Consider the following 16,702-nt stretch of genomic DNA (forward strand, 5'->3'; position numbering starts at 1 on the left):
GACTGTTTGTTTGCTCTTTTTTTTTTTTTTTAAAGAAATTCACGTTCTTTTATTTATTTATTTATGACTGTGTTGAGTCTTCGTTTCTGTGTGAGGGCTTTCTCTAGTTGCAGCAAGTGGGGACCACTCTTCATCGCGGTGCGCGGGCCTCTCACCATTGCGGCCTCTCTTGTTGCGGAGCACAGGCTCCAGACGCGCAGGCTCAGTAATTGTGGCTCACGGGCCCAGTTGCTCTGTGGCATGTGGGATCTTCCCAGACCAGGGCTCGAACCCGTGTCCCCTGCATTGGCAGGCAGATTCTCAACCACTGCGCCACCAGGGAAGCCCTTGTTTGCTCTTTAGTTCTTCTAGGTCCTTGTTAAACGTTTCTTGTATTTTCTCCATTCTATTTCCAAGATTTTGGATCATCTTTACTATCATTATTCTGAATTCTTTTTCAGGTAGACTACCTATTTCCTCTTCATTTGTTAGGTCTGGTGGGTTTTTGCCTTGCTCCTTCATCTGCTGTGTGTTTCTCTGTCTTCTCATTTTGCTTTACTTACTGTGTTTGGGGTCTCCTTTTCTCATGCTGCAGGTTTGTAGTTCCCATTGTTTTTGGTGTCTGTCCCCAGTGGGTAAGGTTGGTTTAGTGGGTTGTGTAGGTTTCCTGGTGGAGGGGACTAGTGCCTGTGTTCTGGTGGATGAGGCTGGATCTTGTCTTTCTGGTGGGCAGGTCCATGTCTGGTGGTGTGTTTTGGGGTGTCTGTGGCGTTATTATGATTTTAGGCAGCCTCTCTGCTAATGGATGGGGCTGTGTTCCTGTCTTGCTAGTTGTTTGGCATAGGGTGTCCAGCACTGTAGCTTGCTCGTCATTGAGTGGAGCTGGGTTTTGGCGTTGAGATGGAGATCTCTGGGAGATTTTTGCCATTTGATATTACGTGGAGTTGGAAAGTCTCTTGTGGACCAGCATCCTGAACTTGGCTCTCCCACCTCAGAGGCACAGACCTGACGCCTGGCTAGAGCACCAAGAGCCTGTCATCCACACGGAAAAAGAGAAAAAGGGAAAAAAAAATATATATCATTGCTCCCCAACCCACCTCCTCAATTTGGGAAGATTCATTGTTTATTCAGGTATTCCACAGATGCAGGGTACATCAAGTTGATTGTGGAGATTTAATCCGCTGCTCCTGAGGCTGCTGGGAGAAATTTCCCTTTCTCTTCTTTGTTCCCACAGCTCCCGGGGTTCAGCTTTGGATTTGGGCCTGCCTCTGCGTGTAGGTCGCCTGAGGGCATCTGTTCTTCGCTCAGACAGGACGGGGTTAAAGGAGCAGCTGCTTCGGGGGCTGTGGCTCACTCAGGCCGGTGGGAGGGAGCGGTACGGAGGAGGCGGGGCGAGCCTGCGGCGTCAGAGGCCGGCGTGACGTTGCAGCAGCCTGAGGTGCGCAGTGCGTTCTCCCGGGGAAGTTGTCCCTGGATCACAGGACCCTGGCAGTGGCGGGCTGCACCGGCTCCCGGGAGGGGAGGTGTGGAGAGTGACCTGTGCTCGCACACAGGCTTCTTGGTGGCGGCAGCAGCAGCCTTAGCGTCTCCTGCCTGTCTCTGGGGTCCGCGCTGATAGCCGCGGCTTGCGCCGACTCTGGAGCTCCTTTAAGCAGCGCTCTGAATCCCCTCTCCTCGCGCACCAGGAAACAAAGAGGGAAGAAAAAGTCTCTTGCCTCTTCAGCTGCTCCAGCTTTTCCCGGACACCCTCCCGCCCAGCTGTGGTGCACTAGCCCCTTCAGGCTGTTTTCATGCGGCCAACCCCAGTCTCCTCCCTGGGATCCGACCTCCGAAGCCCGAGCCTCGGCTCCCAGCCCCCGCCCGCCCCGGCAGGTGAGCAGACGAGCCTCTCGGGCTGGTGAGTGCTGCTCGGCGCCGAGCCTCTGTGCGGGAATCTCTCCGCTTTGCCCTCCGCACCCCTGTGGCTGCGCTCTCCTCTGTGGCTCCGAAGCTTCCCCCCTCTGCCACCTGCAGTCTCCACCCGCGAAGGGGCTTCCTAGTGTGTGGAAACCTTTCCTCCTTCACAGCTCCCTCCCACGGGTGCAGGTCCCATCCCTATTCTTTTGTCTCTGTTATTTCTTTTTTCTTTTGCCCTACCCAGGTACGTGGGGAGTTTCTTGCCTTTCGGGAGGTCTGAGGTCTTCTGCCAGCGTTCAGTGGGTGTTCTGTAGGAGTTGTTCCACATGTAGATGTATTTCTGATGTATTTGTGGGGAGGAAGGTGATCTCCATGTCTTACTCTTCCGCCATCTTGAAGCTCCTCCAAAATGACTATTAAAAATTGAAAGTCGGGATACTATAATTTGGTTTGTAGGTCCTGGACTAAAATACTAGAAATGAAGTATTATAGAAGAGAGTTTAAAGGATGTAGGGTTATTTGATCTTGAAAGAAGAAATTGAGGGATGTCACAATCTATGTACCCATAAGGAAAACAATATGATTAGAAAGAATTATCTTGCTTTGTCTGTTGACATAATTTCCACATATAATGACAAAAACAAAAACAAAAAATTCAAAATAGTTTGAGAAAGATTCAAACTGAAAAACTAGATTTAAATCCAGTTTACACCTAAATACTAGTTTGGGTCATTAATAGTGCCCCCCCCCACCCTGCCCATAATTTTTGAATGAGCCCTGAGTAATGAGAATCATTGAATCGTGTTGAATTTAAGTTTGAGGTCCCATGAAAGACAGTTAGTGGGTAGTGTAGTGAAGATAAAAGCAGACTGAATGTTGGGGGCCCCTAGACTCCAGCACTCATTCTGCCCTTTACTTACTTTGACCTTGAACAGATACTTAACCTTGCTAGAATACAATTGTGTAATCTCGCTGTAATGTCTAAGGTCCTTTTTTGCTATCAAGTCCTGAGCCTTGTTTGCTCCATCTGGACAAGAGATTATGGGAATGTTCACAGGAATATGAATTTAATGTAATTATAGTCAACAAATACTCTGGAGCACTTACCCTATGCAAGGCATAAAGATATACCACAGAACTCCTGATCTCAAGGAACTTTCAGCCTAGTAGGAGGGATAAAGGGTTCAAGCAAATAATCAGAGCTAACATACATTGATTGCTTACTATATGCTAGGCGCTGGTCTACATATTGGGGTGGCCAAAAAGTTCGTTCGGATTTTCCATATGTTATGTAACGAACTTTTGGGCCAACCCAATACTTTACGTGTATTAACTAATCCTCACTGCTACCGACTGAGGTAGGTTCTGTTTTTATCTGCATTTTATAGATGAGGAAACTGAGACACAGAAAGGCTAAATAACTTGCCCAAGAAGAGCTTGTGTTTAAATTCGGAGTCTGACTCCAGAGTCTGTGCTGTTGACCACAATTCTATACTGCCTATAAGCAGAAAGCAATAATTATATACACATGTATACAGATTAATTACATTGCTATGGAAACACAGGAAAGAAGATATTACTTCTCCCTGGGGGATTATATAAATTTTAATGAAATAGGTGGTATGTGAGTAGAACCTTGAGGCTGAAAAGATTTAGCAGGTATAAAGGAAAGAAGGGCTGTTTAGGACAAACCAAGGATATTAGCTTTAAGAAAGAAAGAGACAAATAAGAGGGTTTCCAAAAGTCTTTGCCCATGTTGAATGAACATCAGTCAGGAAAACTGGATTAAGGACACATTCCCTTGGCTCTGAGGGGAGAAGCTTGCTGCCCTCCCAAGCTGCAGCAAAATTTCCAAGATGTGAGAAGCTATTAAGTTTCCCAAGGGCAATGGGGTACAGAAATAGGAGTGTTTAGAAAGGAAAGATTGTACTTTCTCAGCAAGATTGAATTGAATCGACCAAATTCAGTTTTAGTGACCAAAGCCTCTCTTGTTTCTAGTGATATTAACAAAATCAATGATGCCATTGCCGACCAAATGGCCATTTTCATTCAGCGCATGACCACGAGCGTCTGTGGGTTCCTGCTGGGATTTTACCGGGGTTGGAAACTGACCTTGGTTATTATCTCTGTCAGCCCTCTCATTGGGATTGGAGCAGCCATCATTGGTCTGGTAAGAATGTCTTCTCACTTCTCTCCATGGGAAGACTTTTGCACTGAGAAACAGCCAAAAATGTGAAGCTTGATTCCCTTCTCCTGAGTACATTTAGTCAACATCATTTTGATCATTTTGATTTATTTTGTTTGATTATTACTCAGTATCAAATAACATTCCATTATTAGATTAGGGATTAATAATGTTTTAATAACACAAATATTATTGTATTAATAACAATAACAGCTACATTAATTGAATATTTACTATTTTGCCAGGCACTGTTAGGAGCCTCAAGGACATGATCTCTAATTTTACAACAATCTTATAAAGTATTAATGCCATTTTAAATATAAGAAATGGGAAAAAAAAAAAAAAAAAAAAAAAAAAAAAAAAAAAAAAAGAAATGGAGGCTCAGAGAGGTAAAGGGACTTGTCTGGAACTGCACAGCCAGTGAATGACAGAATAGGATTCAAATTCAAGGAAGCCTGATTCTAAATCCCCACTCACTCTGCAGTGTGCCTGTGGCTTCCCGTGGTCTCCCAAGTTCAGATGCTCCCCTCAGAAAGGCCCAACAAATAAAAGAGATTTCTGCAATTGCAATGTGTTCTCCATTCCATCTGATCAGTTTCAGAGAGAGGGTTATCTGACCCATTCAGAGAATTATCCCAGTCACAGTTTCCATTCCCCAGGTATGCAGGCCAAGGAAAAGCAGAGGAGTAGGAATTTGGGGTCATCCCAGTTAAAAAACACTCCCAAGGATTGAGAAATTATTCTATTTTACTTTTAGAGCAGCCACATTAGATAACAGGTCATGGGATCAGGCACACTAATAATTTGCTGTAAATGAGAATAGAATTTAAGTGAAAAGCTGCACACACATTCACATCATTGAGCAACAGGTACCGATCTCCATGACTGTATTTTCTAGCAAAATACTCTCTACACTCCACTGGCTGTATTACTCAAACGTTTCCCAGGTAATACAGAGTGACAATAGCAAAGAGCTCATTCCACTTAACTAGGTCACCACCTGGCTCTACCACCTGGCTCAAGAAAGATATGTTCGGGAGGGTGGGAGGGAGGGAGATGCAAGAGGGAAGAGATATGGGAACATATGTATATGTATAACTGATTCACTTTGTTATAAAGCAGAAACTAACACACCATTGTAAAGCAATTATACTCCAATAAAGATGTTTAAAAAAAAAAAAAAAGAAAGATATGTTCAACTTGTCAAAATGTCAGTTTCCTCATCTTTAAAATAAGGTTAGTACCTCCCAAAGTCATTGTGATGACTCAAAGCATTATCCATGTTATGCACTTAGCATGGCATCTGGCACAGAATTAATTACTAAAGAGATATTAGCTTTTATTTTTTTCCCAATCCACCAAATCATACAAGTTTTACAACAGTCTTTCCTACCAAATGCTTTCCAGCTGCACTCCAGGGAAACCTCAACTTCCACAGAGGGTCACTGGAGAGTCTGCAAACATTTGATTCAGCATTTTTTTCCCTCCAAAAAAACTTTAATCTCTTTCTTCAAGCCCACAAAAGATTAATATTCACACTCAAATGGATCATATGTCATGTCTTAACATGTTGGAGACCAACAACATAAACTGGTTAACTTGATTTCAAATAGGCTCAAAGCACATTTTCTCTTGTCGTCTCAGTGTCCATATTTCAACTTCTTGTAAATGTGTCACCGATTTGGAATGTTGTAGCTCTGCACTTGTTTCTTCTTGAATTCAGGTGTGTGCATGTTTGTGTAAAATGATACGAGCAATTTCACTAAGCTCAATTCAAAAGCAGGACAAAAAAAGGTGGAGGGGGCAATATATGACATATTAGAATATGACATATTAGAACTGATTGTGGGTTTTGTATGCCTTTGTATGACTTTTATATACCTACGATGGGAAACATGAACAACTGTTAGATATTTCCCAATATACATCTTTTAAGTTCCTATATCAGTTTAATTGAAGTATCAAGAGATTCTTTAATGTGCCATTACAATAAAAACTGATAACATTCGCAACTACTTAATTTTCTCATTACTATGCTCATTACATATTTCAGAAGTAAATTAGAAGAGGATTGTGGTAAAAACTGCCATACCACCCAAAGTCAAATTTTAATGTTGATTAAAATAGCCTTACTTTCCTTTATTGTTGCCTTTCAATTCACAAGATTTATAAAATGTGGACTTGTGAAATAAATATATTGTAATAAAATACCACTTTTACTTATCTTATATGTTAAACTTCTGTCTAAGATTTTGTTTGATAAGGGTTTTGCTGCTAAAAGTTCGGAAAAACTTGGAAGATAAACTCCCTTAGTCTGGATACTATATATATTTTTAGGTTTCTGAGTCAGTTAATCTTTCACAACATTTGCTTTTTCCCCTTGTTGTTTCTTAATCTATGCCAGGGAAGTCTTTGGTGGTTGATTCTAACTAGGACTCAATCCAGGTCCAATTTTAGAAAAACTAACTTTAATATTAAGTGCAATGTCTTTTTCTTTCCTTTTGCAAAAAGCAAAACTAGTTAGTTGGGTCCCTACAGTTGAGTCAAGTGGTGTAATATTTATCTGAAGCTTTCTCCTATGGAATTACCTCTGCTGCATCATGCCTTTGCATGCTCAGAACCTCTCCCTTATTCTATATTCTAATGAATATGACACCTGCATGGGCCTCTGGTCTTTGCACCTGGAATTTGTCTGTAAACTGTGGCATGGCCTTTGGACAATAACAATGAACTCTGACATGGTTTGACTTGAAAACATCATTAATATGATGACTGAAACACTGTGGTCACATAGAATGCCCTATTTAGGACATACTCTGTGAGAAGTTTTGTTGAGGCTGACTTTTAATGGAGTCATTTTGATATGTCAACAATCAAACACCCATGGATGAGGCTTAACACGGCTCAAACTTGGACCAAATTCTTTCCTCGGTAAACGCTGTTCCAGTGGGAATCTAGTCTTGTATGAAACTGTGCTACATGTTTGCTCTGCTAGATGAATCAGTGAATGGCGGAGTGACTTACCTGATTATCTGGTCTTCACATTTTATTTTTTTCATTTGGACTTCAGAGTGTGTCCAAGTTTACAGACCATGAATTGAGGGCCTATGCCAAAGCAGGGGCAGTGGCTGATGAAGTCATCTCATCTATTCCAACAGTGGCTGCTTATGGTGGTGAGAAAAAAGAGGTTGAAAGGTTAGTTAATTGAAATGTCTGCCACTTTCCTGAATTTTGTTGATCTTCACACTATCCTGAATCTTCCCCCATTTTGTATAAAGTGGCAGATTCACCTTGCTATGGTACCCTGAGGGAGCTTTTGTTCAAGAGGTAGCTAAGCTAAGCAATTAGATTGGTCAAAGCACCTACAAAAGACTCCCAAGCCTTTAGCTCAGTGTTCTTGAAGATGTTGCAGTTGGTGGCTTTTAGAAAGCCATCTTAGGTTGGATATTTGTTTCAAACTCTGATGGGGGGTGTGTACACACACCATACTTCATGCCAGTCTAAAACACTGTCTTCTGACATTAAGGAAAAGCCTACCTGATCTAAAATACAATTTTGCACATTTTTATTGAGCACTTTTTTATTCAATGTGTTTTATTCAGCTACTGTACTATATGCTCTTTTTAAGTCTAAGATTTCCATTTAATCAAATAAAATTTAGCATTGATATATTATAGACCATCATTCTAGGAGATTAACTGTTAATGAAAATCAAAACCTAAATGACCAAAACAACACAGTTGTCAAAACTTTGATTTTATTTATTCTTCCATTTATCTAGTATTTGTTGAGTGCTTATCAGGTGCCAGGTACTGATTTTATAAAACAGCCACCAACTTAACTAAACTTTTATTTCATATGTTGTAGATCTAGTATGGTCACATTCTCAGTTGCTACCAAATGAAAAAGAGAATAGAATTTACAACCTCTGATTATCCTCTTTTCATTTTTTTTCTTTTGCTTCTTTTGTTTGTGAAGTGGTTACCTTACTTCTCATAAAAAATTGCATTAGCATATTTCCTCCACTATTGAAGATATTTTCTTTCATGTCATGTGACTTAATGAGAGAATTCAAACACAAATAATACTAGACCCCTCATGGTCAAACATTTGTGTTGAAAATTCTTTTCTCTTGGGGCAAAGCTTACCCCACTGTACTCATCCAAGAAGTAATCAACTATGAGGCTTTGTTAGACATCATACTTTCAACACATTGTCATTGCCAGGTTGAAGCAAATTTTAAGGAACTACACAGGCGTTATTGTTGTTTTCTTTCCCAAAAGCTGCCCTGTGTTTGGAATGATTTTATAATCATTGATTAAAACCACTGCGTTGTGGCCTGTTTTAAACATTTTAACTTGAACTGCTGCTGCTGCTATTGCTGTTGCTGAAATAGACTCAAATGTTTTCTCTTCACAGGTATGAGAAAAATCTTGTGTTTGCCCAGCGTTGGGGAATTAGAAAAGGGATAGTGATGGGATTCTTTACTGGATTCATGTGGTGTCTCATCTTCTTGTGTTACGCTCTGGCCTTCTGGTACGGCTCCAGACTCGTCCTGGATGATGGAGAATATACAGCAGGAACCCTTGTCCAGGTACTTCCATCTTGATGACCTAGATAGAACATTTCCTGCCGGTATCTCAGAAAAGTCCACAGTGAAGGCATTCTGTTTATCCTGTTAGTGTTTGAAGGAGGAAAGCCTCAACGATTTGATGGAGTCCATCTGTTGAAACAGCAATACTTATGCCTTTTATAGTAAAGGGATGCTGAGCATTTGAGTTCCTGAGACTCGTGATTTCATGCTTTCCAATCAACGGAAGATTTTATAGCTGTAAAACAATGATTTTTCTGACTGAGTCCAAAAGATGAAAATGGAAAGTCAGGGATCTCCTAGCTAAAAATTAACAGCTTATGTGGTTGAGCTTAATAATGGCATAAGATATGTGCTAATGGACATAGTTGTTAAATACACTCACTCATAGTTACTAAAATACAAAGCCAATAATATCCTCAACTGAACAGGTAAGACAAGTGTATTTTATTTCTCCCTTGCACTGTAGCCATGCTATAGCTAATGCCTTGGCTACTTTAATTTCCAGTATCTTTTCAGTTGTCCTTTCAAGAATTAATTATAGAGCATCTACTATATGCCAGACTCATACAAAGTGTAGAGAATTCAATAGTGAGCAAAAGAAATGCGACATTTGCCTTGATGGAATTTACAGTTTAGTAGGGAAGCTAAACAATAAATAATCACATAATGCGTAATGACGATGGTATTATATGCTACAGAGGACAGGGACCTCGACAGTGAATAGCAGGTGTGGATGGAGTCAGGGAAAGCTCTTCCTCCCGCTCACCTTTCCTCCTTAGCTTACAGCGCCTCTCCTTACAGTTAGACTGTTGTCATTGTTCAAATTCCCAACTGGATGGCACTTCCCCAGTCAGGTCTTCCATGCTTATCCAATCTTTTATTCTTTTTTTTTTTTAATTAATTAATTAATTTGTGGCTGCGTTGGGTCTTCGTTGCTGTGTGCAGGCTTTCTCTAGTTGCGGCGACCGGGGGCTACTCTTCGTTTCGGTGAGTGGGCTTTTCACTGCGGTGGCTTCTCTTGTTGCGGAGCAGGGGCTTTAGGCGCATGGGCTTCAGTAGCTGTGGCACGTGGGCTCAGTAGTTGTGGCTCGCGGGCTCTAGAGTGCAGGCTCAGTAGTTGTGGCACATGTGCTTAGTTGCTCCGCGGCATGTGGGATCTTCCCAGACCAGGGATCGAACCCGTGTCCCCTGCATTGGCAGGTGGATTCTTAACCACTGCGCCACCAGGGAAGTCCCCCAATCTTTTATTCTCCTGCATGGTTTGCTGAACTTTTCCTTCAGAGTCCTTGAATGAATCTGAACACTTGCATTTATTTACATTTGTCCCTGTCCCTTCCCACCCTCACACAGTAAGCTCCGTGAGGTCAGGGAGGTAAAACATGAAATATATGTTCCATTTGGTCTGTTAATTATTCAATAAATTATATTAATTTAAAAAGCATGGAAGTGGTTTCATATAAGATTCTTAAAAACAAATATTTTGGCTCCAGATTCTAGGTAGGACAGGCATCAATTAAATAATGCAAAATACCAAAATTTTGTGCACCAGAAATTTGCTAGCCAGAAGCCTGCAATTTGAGACCTACTGCTTTTATATAAATACATCTCTAGGGAAAGTTGAATAGAAATTTCATTTGCAGATAGAAATGATTATTAGAGGTCAGACCATAATCATTCTAAGGCACTGACTTTATTTCATTAAGAGCATGGTAATACACTAAGAATGACTTGTTAAAATTCAGTTTTTCTTTGAAAGATAAACAGCTGGCATCACTTGAAGTTTGTTTAAAAAAATTAAGTATGATAAATCATGTTAAAATGTTTTGTAAACCTTAAAGGGATAGCATAGATGGAAAGTGTTACTATTATCGTAATTTAACCACTTTCTTTTTTTTTTCACACTTTTTTTTAAACCACTTTCTTAATAACTTTTAATATAGCTTTGCACATTTGAAAAGCCAGTGAAAGTACTGAAGGTCTAAAATCTGACTATAAAGTCCTTTGTCTTTATTGACCTAATGATTCTTAAGAACTTTCAACTTGACCAAACTAGAAATACCAGTCGTTGACTTTAGTCTCAGCAGCTTGTATCTGCTCGCTCTGCAGAAAGATATGCACTGAGAAAAGACATCCTTCTTTTGATTCCTTGCCTGCAAGGAGGGGACAGAAGTGTGCACAAATAACAGTTCAGAGGGAAAAATGAAAAAATGGTAAATTGAAAATACACAATTCCAGTTGGAACCACTGAATTACCACTGAGTTACCCTTGGTAACTCTCTCCAGTGAAGATCCAATTTTATGGTTCTGTTAAAAGATAAACTGAGGCATATTAAAATTTTTAAAAGTTCGTTTGAGAAAAAATAACTCCTATTGGGCACACCAAACCAGAAGTGGTTAGAGGGGGTCTATTAATAAAAGCTAGGGGAAAGACTTTTATAGAGAAGAGGAGGAAGCAAAGTACAGAAATTATTTGATCGACTGTAGCTTAAGTAGTTGCCTTATTGGGGAAAGCCTAATTGGCTGTTCGTGATTGGTTGTCCTTAGGTTTTGATTTCTTAGCCTTGAGGCATGCAGGCTTAGGTTCTGATCGCTTATGTAGGCTGCTACATTAGGTGGCATTAAAGCCACCTCGGTCTAACGACATCCTTGTTTAACTCATTTAACAAGTTCTCACCTTCAAGTTTCCTGTCTGTTGGATTATAGGCTACTCTGTACCTTCTGTAAATAATTCCTTCTCTCAACTGATATTTCTTGAGTACTTACTATGTGCAGACATGGCATACTATGTGTCTCTAACATTTTAATCATCAATAACTAACCTCACCTCCTTTTCCTAAACTTTTCCTTGCAAGCCTCCACTTACATCTTAAGAAACTTTTCTTTGGGAAGATGAGAGACATTCTTTAACAGTATAATCATTGGTAAGCATTCCCTTTCTGGTTCTCTCTCTCCCTCTCTCTCTTTCTCTGGAGCGTGCATGCACTTTTTTGGCCATGCTCTGAGCAACAAACTATAAAGGCTGAGTTTGCATAAGCTGAGTTGAGTGTTTTTAATACATTAAACTAATTAACAATTAGGTTAATCTAACACATTTTGTGATGCACAAAATCATTATTGGCTGCATGGTAATTGGGCATAAGTGGTAAGTATTTCACATAAATGACTGTAATTAGTATCACTTGTACATGGACAAAAAACATACTCTATGATCTATTACGAAAAAAAGATGAAAGGGAACTGAATGGTGCTGATGGCTGCTCTTTCATGCCCCTCTTAAGTTTCAGGACTCGATAATAAAAAAGTAACAGCAGTTATAGAGAGGAACATTATTCAGTGTATACAAGGTGTCAAGCACTGAGTGAAGTATTTAATATAATTACCATGTGTAATACTCACAACTTCATTCTGTAATTGATGCCATTCTGAAATTATGCTACCAGTTAAAAATGAAATGGAGCCATGAGGTTGAGAAATATATGCCAGATAGCACAGAGTGGGATTTGAGCTCAGATCTCTGTGACTCTGAGGCTTGACCCATTAACTACTGTTTTCCTGTTTCTGAATCTCTTCCAAGGGGCCACAGATCCCTTTTTATTTAATTTATTTATTTACTTATTTAATTGAATTCTAGTTGATTTACAATGTTGTGATAGTTTCAGGTGTAGAGCAAAGTGACTCAGTTTCATATATATATATATATATACTTTTTCAGATTCTTTTCCATTATAGGTTATTACAAGCTATTGAATATAATTCCCTGTGCTATATAGTAGGACCTTGTTGTTTATCTATTTTATATATAGTAATGTGTATCCATTAATCCCAAACTCCTAATTTATCCCTCCCCCCCTTTCCCATTTGGTGACCATAAGTTTATTTTCTATAACAGATCCCCTTTTCTCCAGCACAGCACACCCACAGATAAATTATTCCCCAGAGGTCTCTTTTGCCCTCCCTCTTCCCACACCACAGTCCACAGGGCTGAAGAGTGAGATATTTGGGGTGAGAAATGATGTGTGCTAGCTACTGCAATGGTACTAGGATGTGTACCTCTGTCTGTCTTACTCCCTCTTTCCCTGAGGACCCCGAGAGAGATGTTTGCTTGAGGTAGTGTTTGCAAAGCTAGGCTGAGCAAGGGTTTGACTCCAAACTTCAGTTCAGGCCACTAGTGAGTTGGTCTAGAATCAGCAAACCATGGCCCACAAGTCAAATCCAGACTGTGGCCCGTTTTTGTAAATAAAGTTTTATTGGAACATAGCCACAGTCATTCATTTCCTACCATCTATGACTGCTTTTGTACTACATAGTCGAGGAATTGAGTTGAATAATTGCTTCAGCCCATATGGCCTAAAAAGCCTAAAATCTTTACTAACTGGCCCTTTATGGAAAGTGTTTACTGACCCCTGAACGAGGACATGTGGAAGGCTTCTTTTGCTCAGTTAGAAAGACCTCTAATGAGGGTGGTCTTCACACAAATTAGACCACAAGTACTGTTCCGTCTGTTCATCTTCTCACTTCCTAAGTGTGGAATCTCACTTCTTTCATCATCATCATCACTATTATTTATGTGGCTGACATTGGATTAATCACCTTTACACACATTATCATTTACTTCTCATAACAATCCCTTGAGGTATAGGCAATCATTATCCCTGTGTTACAAATAATGAACTACTGGGGCTTGAGAGAGTAAGTAATCTGCCAATGGGAGGAAGTACCTGCCATAATTAAGGAAAAGGACAGATTAGGACAGATGAAGGACAGATGAAGAGAGAATGTTTGTCCCCATGCGTAGAATAGGGAATTCAGGGAGAAGGCAAGAAGGGGCTGGCCCACAGCATCCGGATATATGGAATAGAGAGGCTACTGAGAGGGAGGAGATGCCTGACTGGCTTTGAGAAGCCCCATGGTCCAGCCATAAGGGAGAAAGAGAATGGGGAGGGACTCAGGTATTTTGCCCTGATGTGCTATAACCCGTGGGAAGAATCCAGCTCATGAAACCACCACAGACTAGGTTCGTTCGATTACCCGAAAAAGACTACATTCATGCAGGTGCCAACCTTTATCTTACCTCAGAAAATAACTCCAGTCCTCAATAGATGGTGGCCAGCGAAACAGCCTCCATGTGAGTCACGTGACTAAAGCTCATTCTTTGGTTGAAAGGGTGAAGTCTTGTGCTTCTCCTAGAGGCCAACGTGAGGAATTACCTCTTTGCCTCTTTATAAACAGCACTGATTGAAAACAGAGTGCTGACCTACTAGAGAATGGACTTGAGGATATGGGGAGGGGAAAGGGTAAGCTGTGACAAAGTGAGAGAGTGACATGGACATACATACACTACCAAACGTAAAATAGATAGCTAGTGGGAAGCAGCCACATAGCACAGGGAGATCAGCTCGGTGGTTTGTGAACACCTAGAGGGGTGGGATAGGGAGGGTGGGAGGGAGGGAGACGCAAGAGGGAAGAGATATGGGAACATATGTATATGTATAACTGATTCACTTTGTTATAAAGCAGAAACTAACACACCATTGTAAAGCAATTATACTCCAATAAAGATGTTAAAAAACAAACAAACAAAAAAAACAGAGTGCTGTTGGGTAGGAACATCTGATCATGATCAGGTAGCCTTCCCCTAACTTACTGAGATGGCCAGGTTGGTGAGTCAAAGAAGAGCTTCCCCAGCTCTGCACAGGAACCTGGCCACTCCACTTGTGTGCAGCAGCAGTGGATGAGCCTGGGAGCTGGACAAAATGTCAATCAAGAGCCTGGATTCAAATAATGCTCTACCCCTTAATACACGTTGAGATATTGGGTAAGTTAGGCAGCCTCCATACACCTCTGTTTCCTCTTCTATTGTAAGGATTAAATGAAGTAATACGAATAGAGCACTTAAACACATACCTTACTATTATTGTTATTATTGCTAGTAGTAATATAGCAGTCGTTATCCTAAAAACTAGTTCACTAGTAGCAGGAATATAGCAGTAGCAGTAGTAGTAGGCATATTTTGCATGTACCAGTCTCTAGAACAATCAAGCTAATCACAGTGTCTTTATCATTTCAACAACCCTTTAACCAGAAGTCTTTAACATTATAAGGCTGTTTATATAATGAATCAATTATCGTATCACTACTCTAACCCACTCAGTGTCTATATGCTGCCTTGCTTAGACCTCTTACTGATGTAAAAACATGTTCTTCTTTGTAGAATAGTGATGTTCAATCAAAAATAATGTAGTCTTTTAAATCAAAACAGTAGAAAAATTGGAGATACTTTGCAGAACAAAAACTGTTCCTAGTGTTTCCAAAGAGCTATTTAGCTTTCAAACTCCCACAGAAGAATATTTCTGAGAAATCTTTGAGTTCACATGGGCAGCCCAAATGACAGTGAAGACTATTTGCAAATTGATGAAAACTATGTTTATTTCTTTTTATTACAGATTTTCCTCAGTGTCATAGTAGGAGCTTTAAATCTTGGCAATGCCTCTTCCTGTTTGGAAGCCTTTGCAGCTGGCCGTGCAGCAGCCACGAGCATTTTTGAGACAATGGACCGGGTATGTAAAAGCCAAAAGTAAAGGCCATTAGCAGGTTGGGGCTGGGGGGAGGAATGAACTCATGAGAAATTTATCCTCAGTGTTAAAAAATATGAGAAACTATCACAATGCCCTTAATTCAGCAGTACTTAAATAAGTGCTGTCATGAGCCAGACCCCATTCTGAGCTGGCAGTGCAAGAATGAAATAGAACAAATAAGGCCCCTGCTCTCATATCATATGGGAAATAGACAATACCGAAGTAGGCACATTCGAAGATAAGATAATATTAGATGGTGATAAGTACCAGGAAGGAAATAAAATAGATCAGTGTGATAGTGGTTGGGATGGGGGAAGGAGCAGTTAAATTTAGTGACAGTGACACCGTTTCTGAGCTGAGAACCCAAGGAGGTGAGTCAGCCATGCAAAAGGGGACTCGCGGGAGGAGAGATGCCTGAGAGGTGAGAGCAGGGAGGTATTCATGGAAGAGATCTCCAGGTTGGAAAAGGGCTTGGTGAATGCAAGGAACTAAAAGTCAGTGTGACTGAACAGAGTGAGCAAGAGACAGAGTCTGTAGGAATGGGAAGGGGCCAGATCACGCAGGACTTTAAGACCAAGTTCATAAGATTAGATTAACTTCTAAATGTGACAGAAAGTCTACAAGCTTGTAAAGGACCCTGGCAGCCTGACTAGGATTTCCCTGCTTAAGTTATTGAAGGACATCAGAGGTCAAGCTAGAGAGGTCAAAATTCAAGAACAGAAGCGGGAGGTGGCAATATGTTGTTTTATATTTTAGGGTGTCATTTATTGGGGTATAAAAAGATTGTTGAAAGCCACATAGAGCTATCCAAAGTCTACCTCATTCTTAGGGTTGTTGCATGCTCAAATAAGATGACGAGTCTGAAAGGCCCCTGATACGATTACAAAAAATTAAGGCATTTAAAAATTATTTTATTATTTTTACTAGAGACCAAAGAAGAAGAAATAGATGACACTGTAGCCACAAATAGAGATATGATCATGAATTTCTCTCACTAGTGAGGGAGAGGGAAGAAGTTGACCCTGGAGTGTTCTGGTAGATGGAGATGACCCTCACTCTTGTCTGATGACCTAGTGTGGTTAAGTTCTGAATTATGCTCACCACTAACAACAAAAGAGGTGGAATTCAGCCTATCAGTTGAAAGTTGGTATATTTGAAGACACCACTTGAGGACGTTCAGTTAGTTTTAATCACCATCTACAATAGATACTCAAATGTTGGGTACTACTGGACCTTGGCCTCTTGAGACGCCTCTACTTCCTCAAGTGAACAAATGGATGTATCACCTGTCTAGTTAGGTTACAGTGATGATTATATAAACGAAAAAAGCATATTAAAACACCTTGTACATTGTCTTCTGTGGTATCTCAATTTACGATACTCCATAATAATATCAATATATTATATACTAATATATTAATTATAGATCAATACTATATATTTCCATAATATCTTACGGAAAAACCCAAACGA

At 40.4% G+C, this 16,702-nt stretch overlaps 1 protein-coding gene across 3 annotated transcripts in view; it reads left to right on the plus strand.

Moving 5' to 3' along the window:
- ABCB11 (ATP binding cassette subfamily B member 11) overlaps positions 1 to 16,702 on the plus strand; it is a 99,611-nt gene that overhangs the window by 33,619 nt on the left and 49,290 nt on the right. For all 3 annotated transcript variants that reach the window (XM_082396838.1, XM_082396840.1, XM_082396839.1), the window contains 4 exons: positions 3,874 to 4,045; positions 7,131 to 7,255; positions 8,480 to 8,654; positions 15,098 to 15,211. In XM_082396838.1, coding sequence (XP_082252964.1) covers positions 3,874 to 4,045; positions 7,131 to 7,255; positions 8,480 to 8,654; positions 15,098 to 15,211 — 586 coding nt within the window. The remainder of the gene's footprint in view (positions 1 to 3,873; positions 4,046 to 7,130; positions 7,256 to 8,479; positions 8,655 to 15,097; positions 15,212 to 16,702) is intronic.

The sequence above is a fragment of the Balaenoptera borealis genome (genome assembly GCF_965194805.1).
Source record: "Balaenoptera borealis genome assembly, chromosome: 6".
NCBI classification, from domain to species: Eukaryota; Metazoa; Chordata; class Mammalia; order Artiodactyla; family Balaenopteridae; genus Balaenoptera; species Balaenoptera borealis.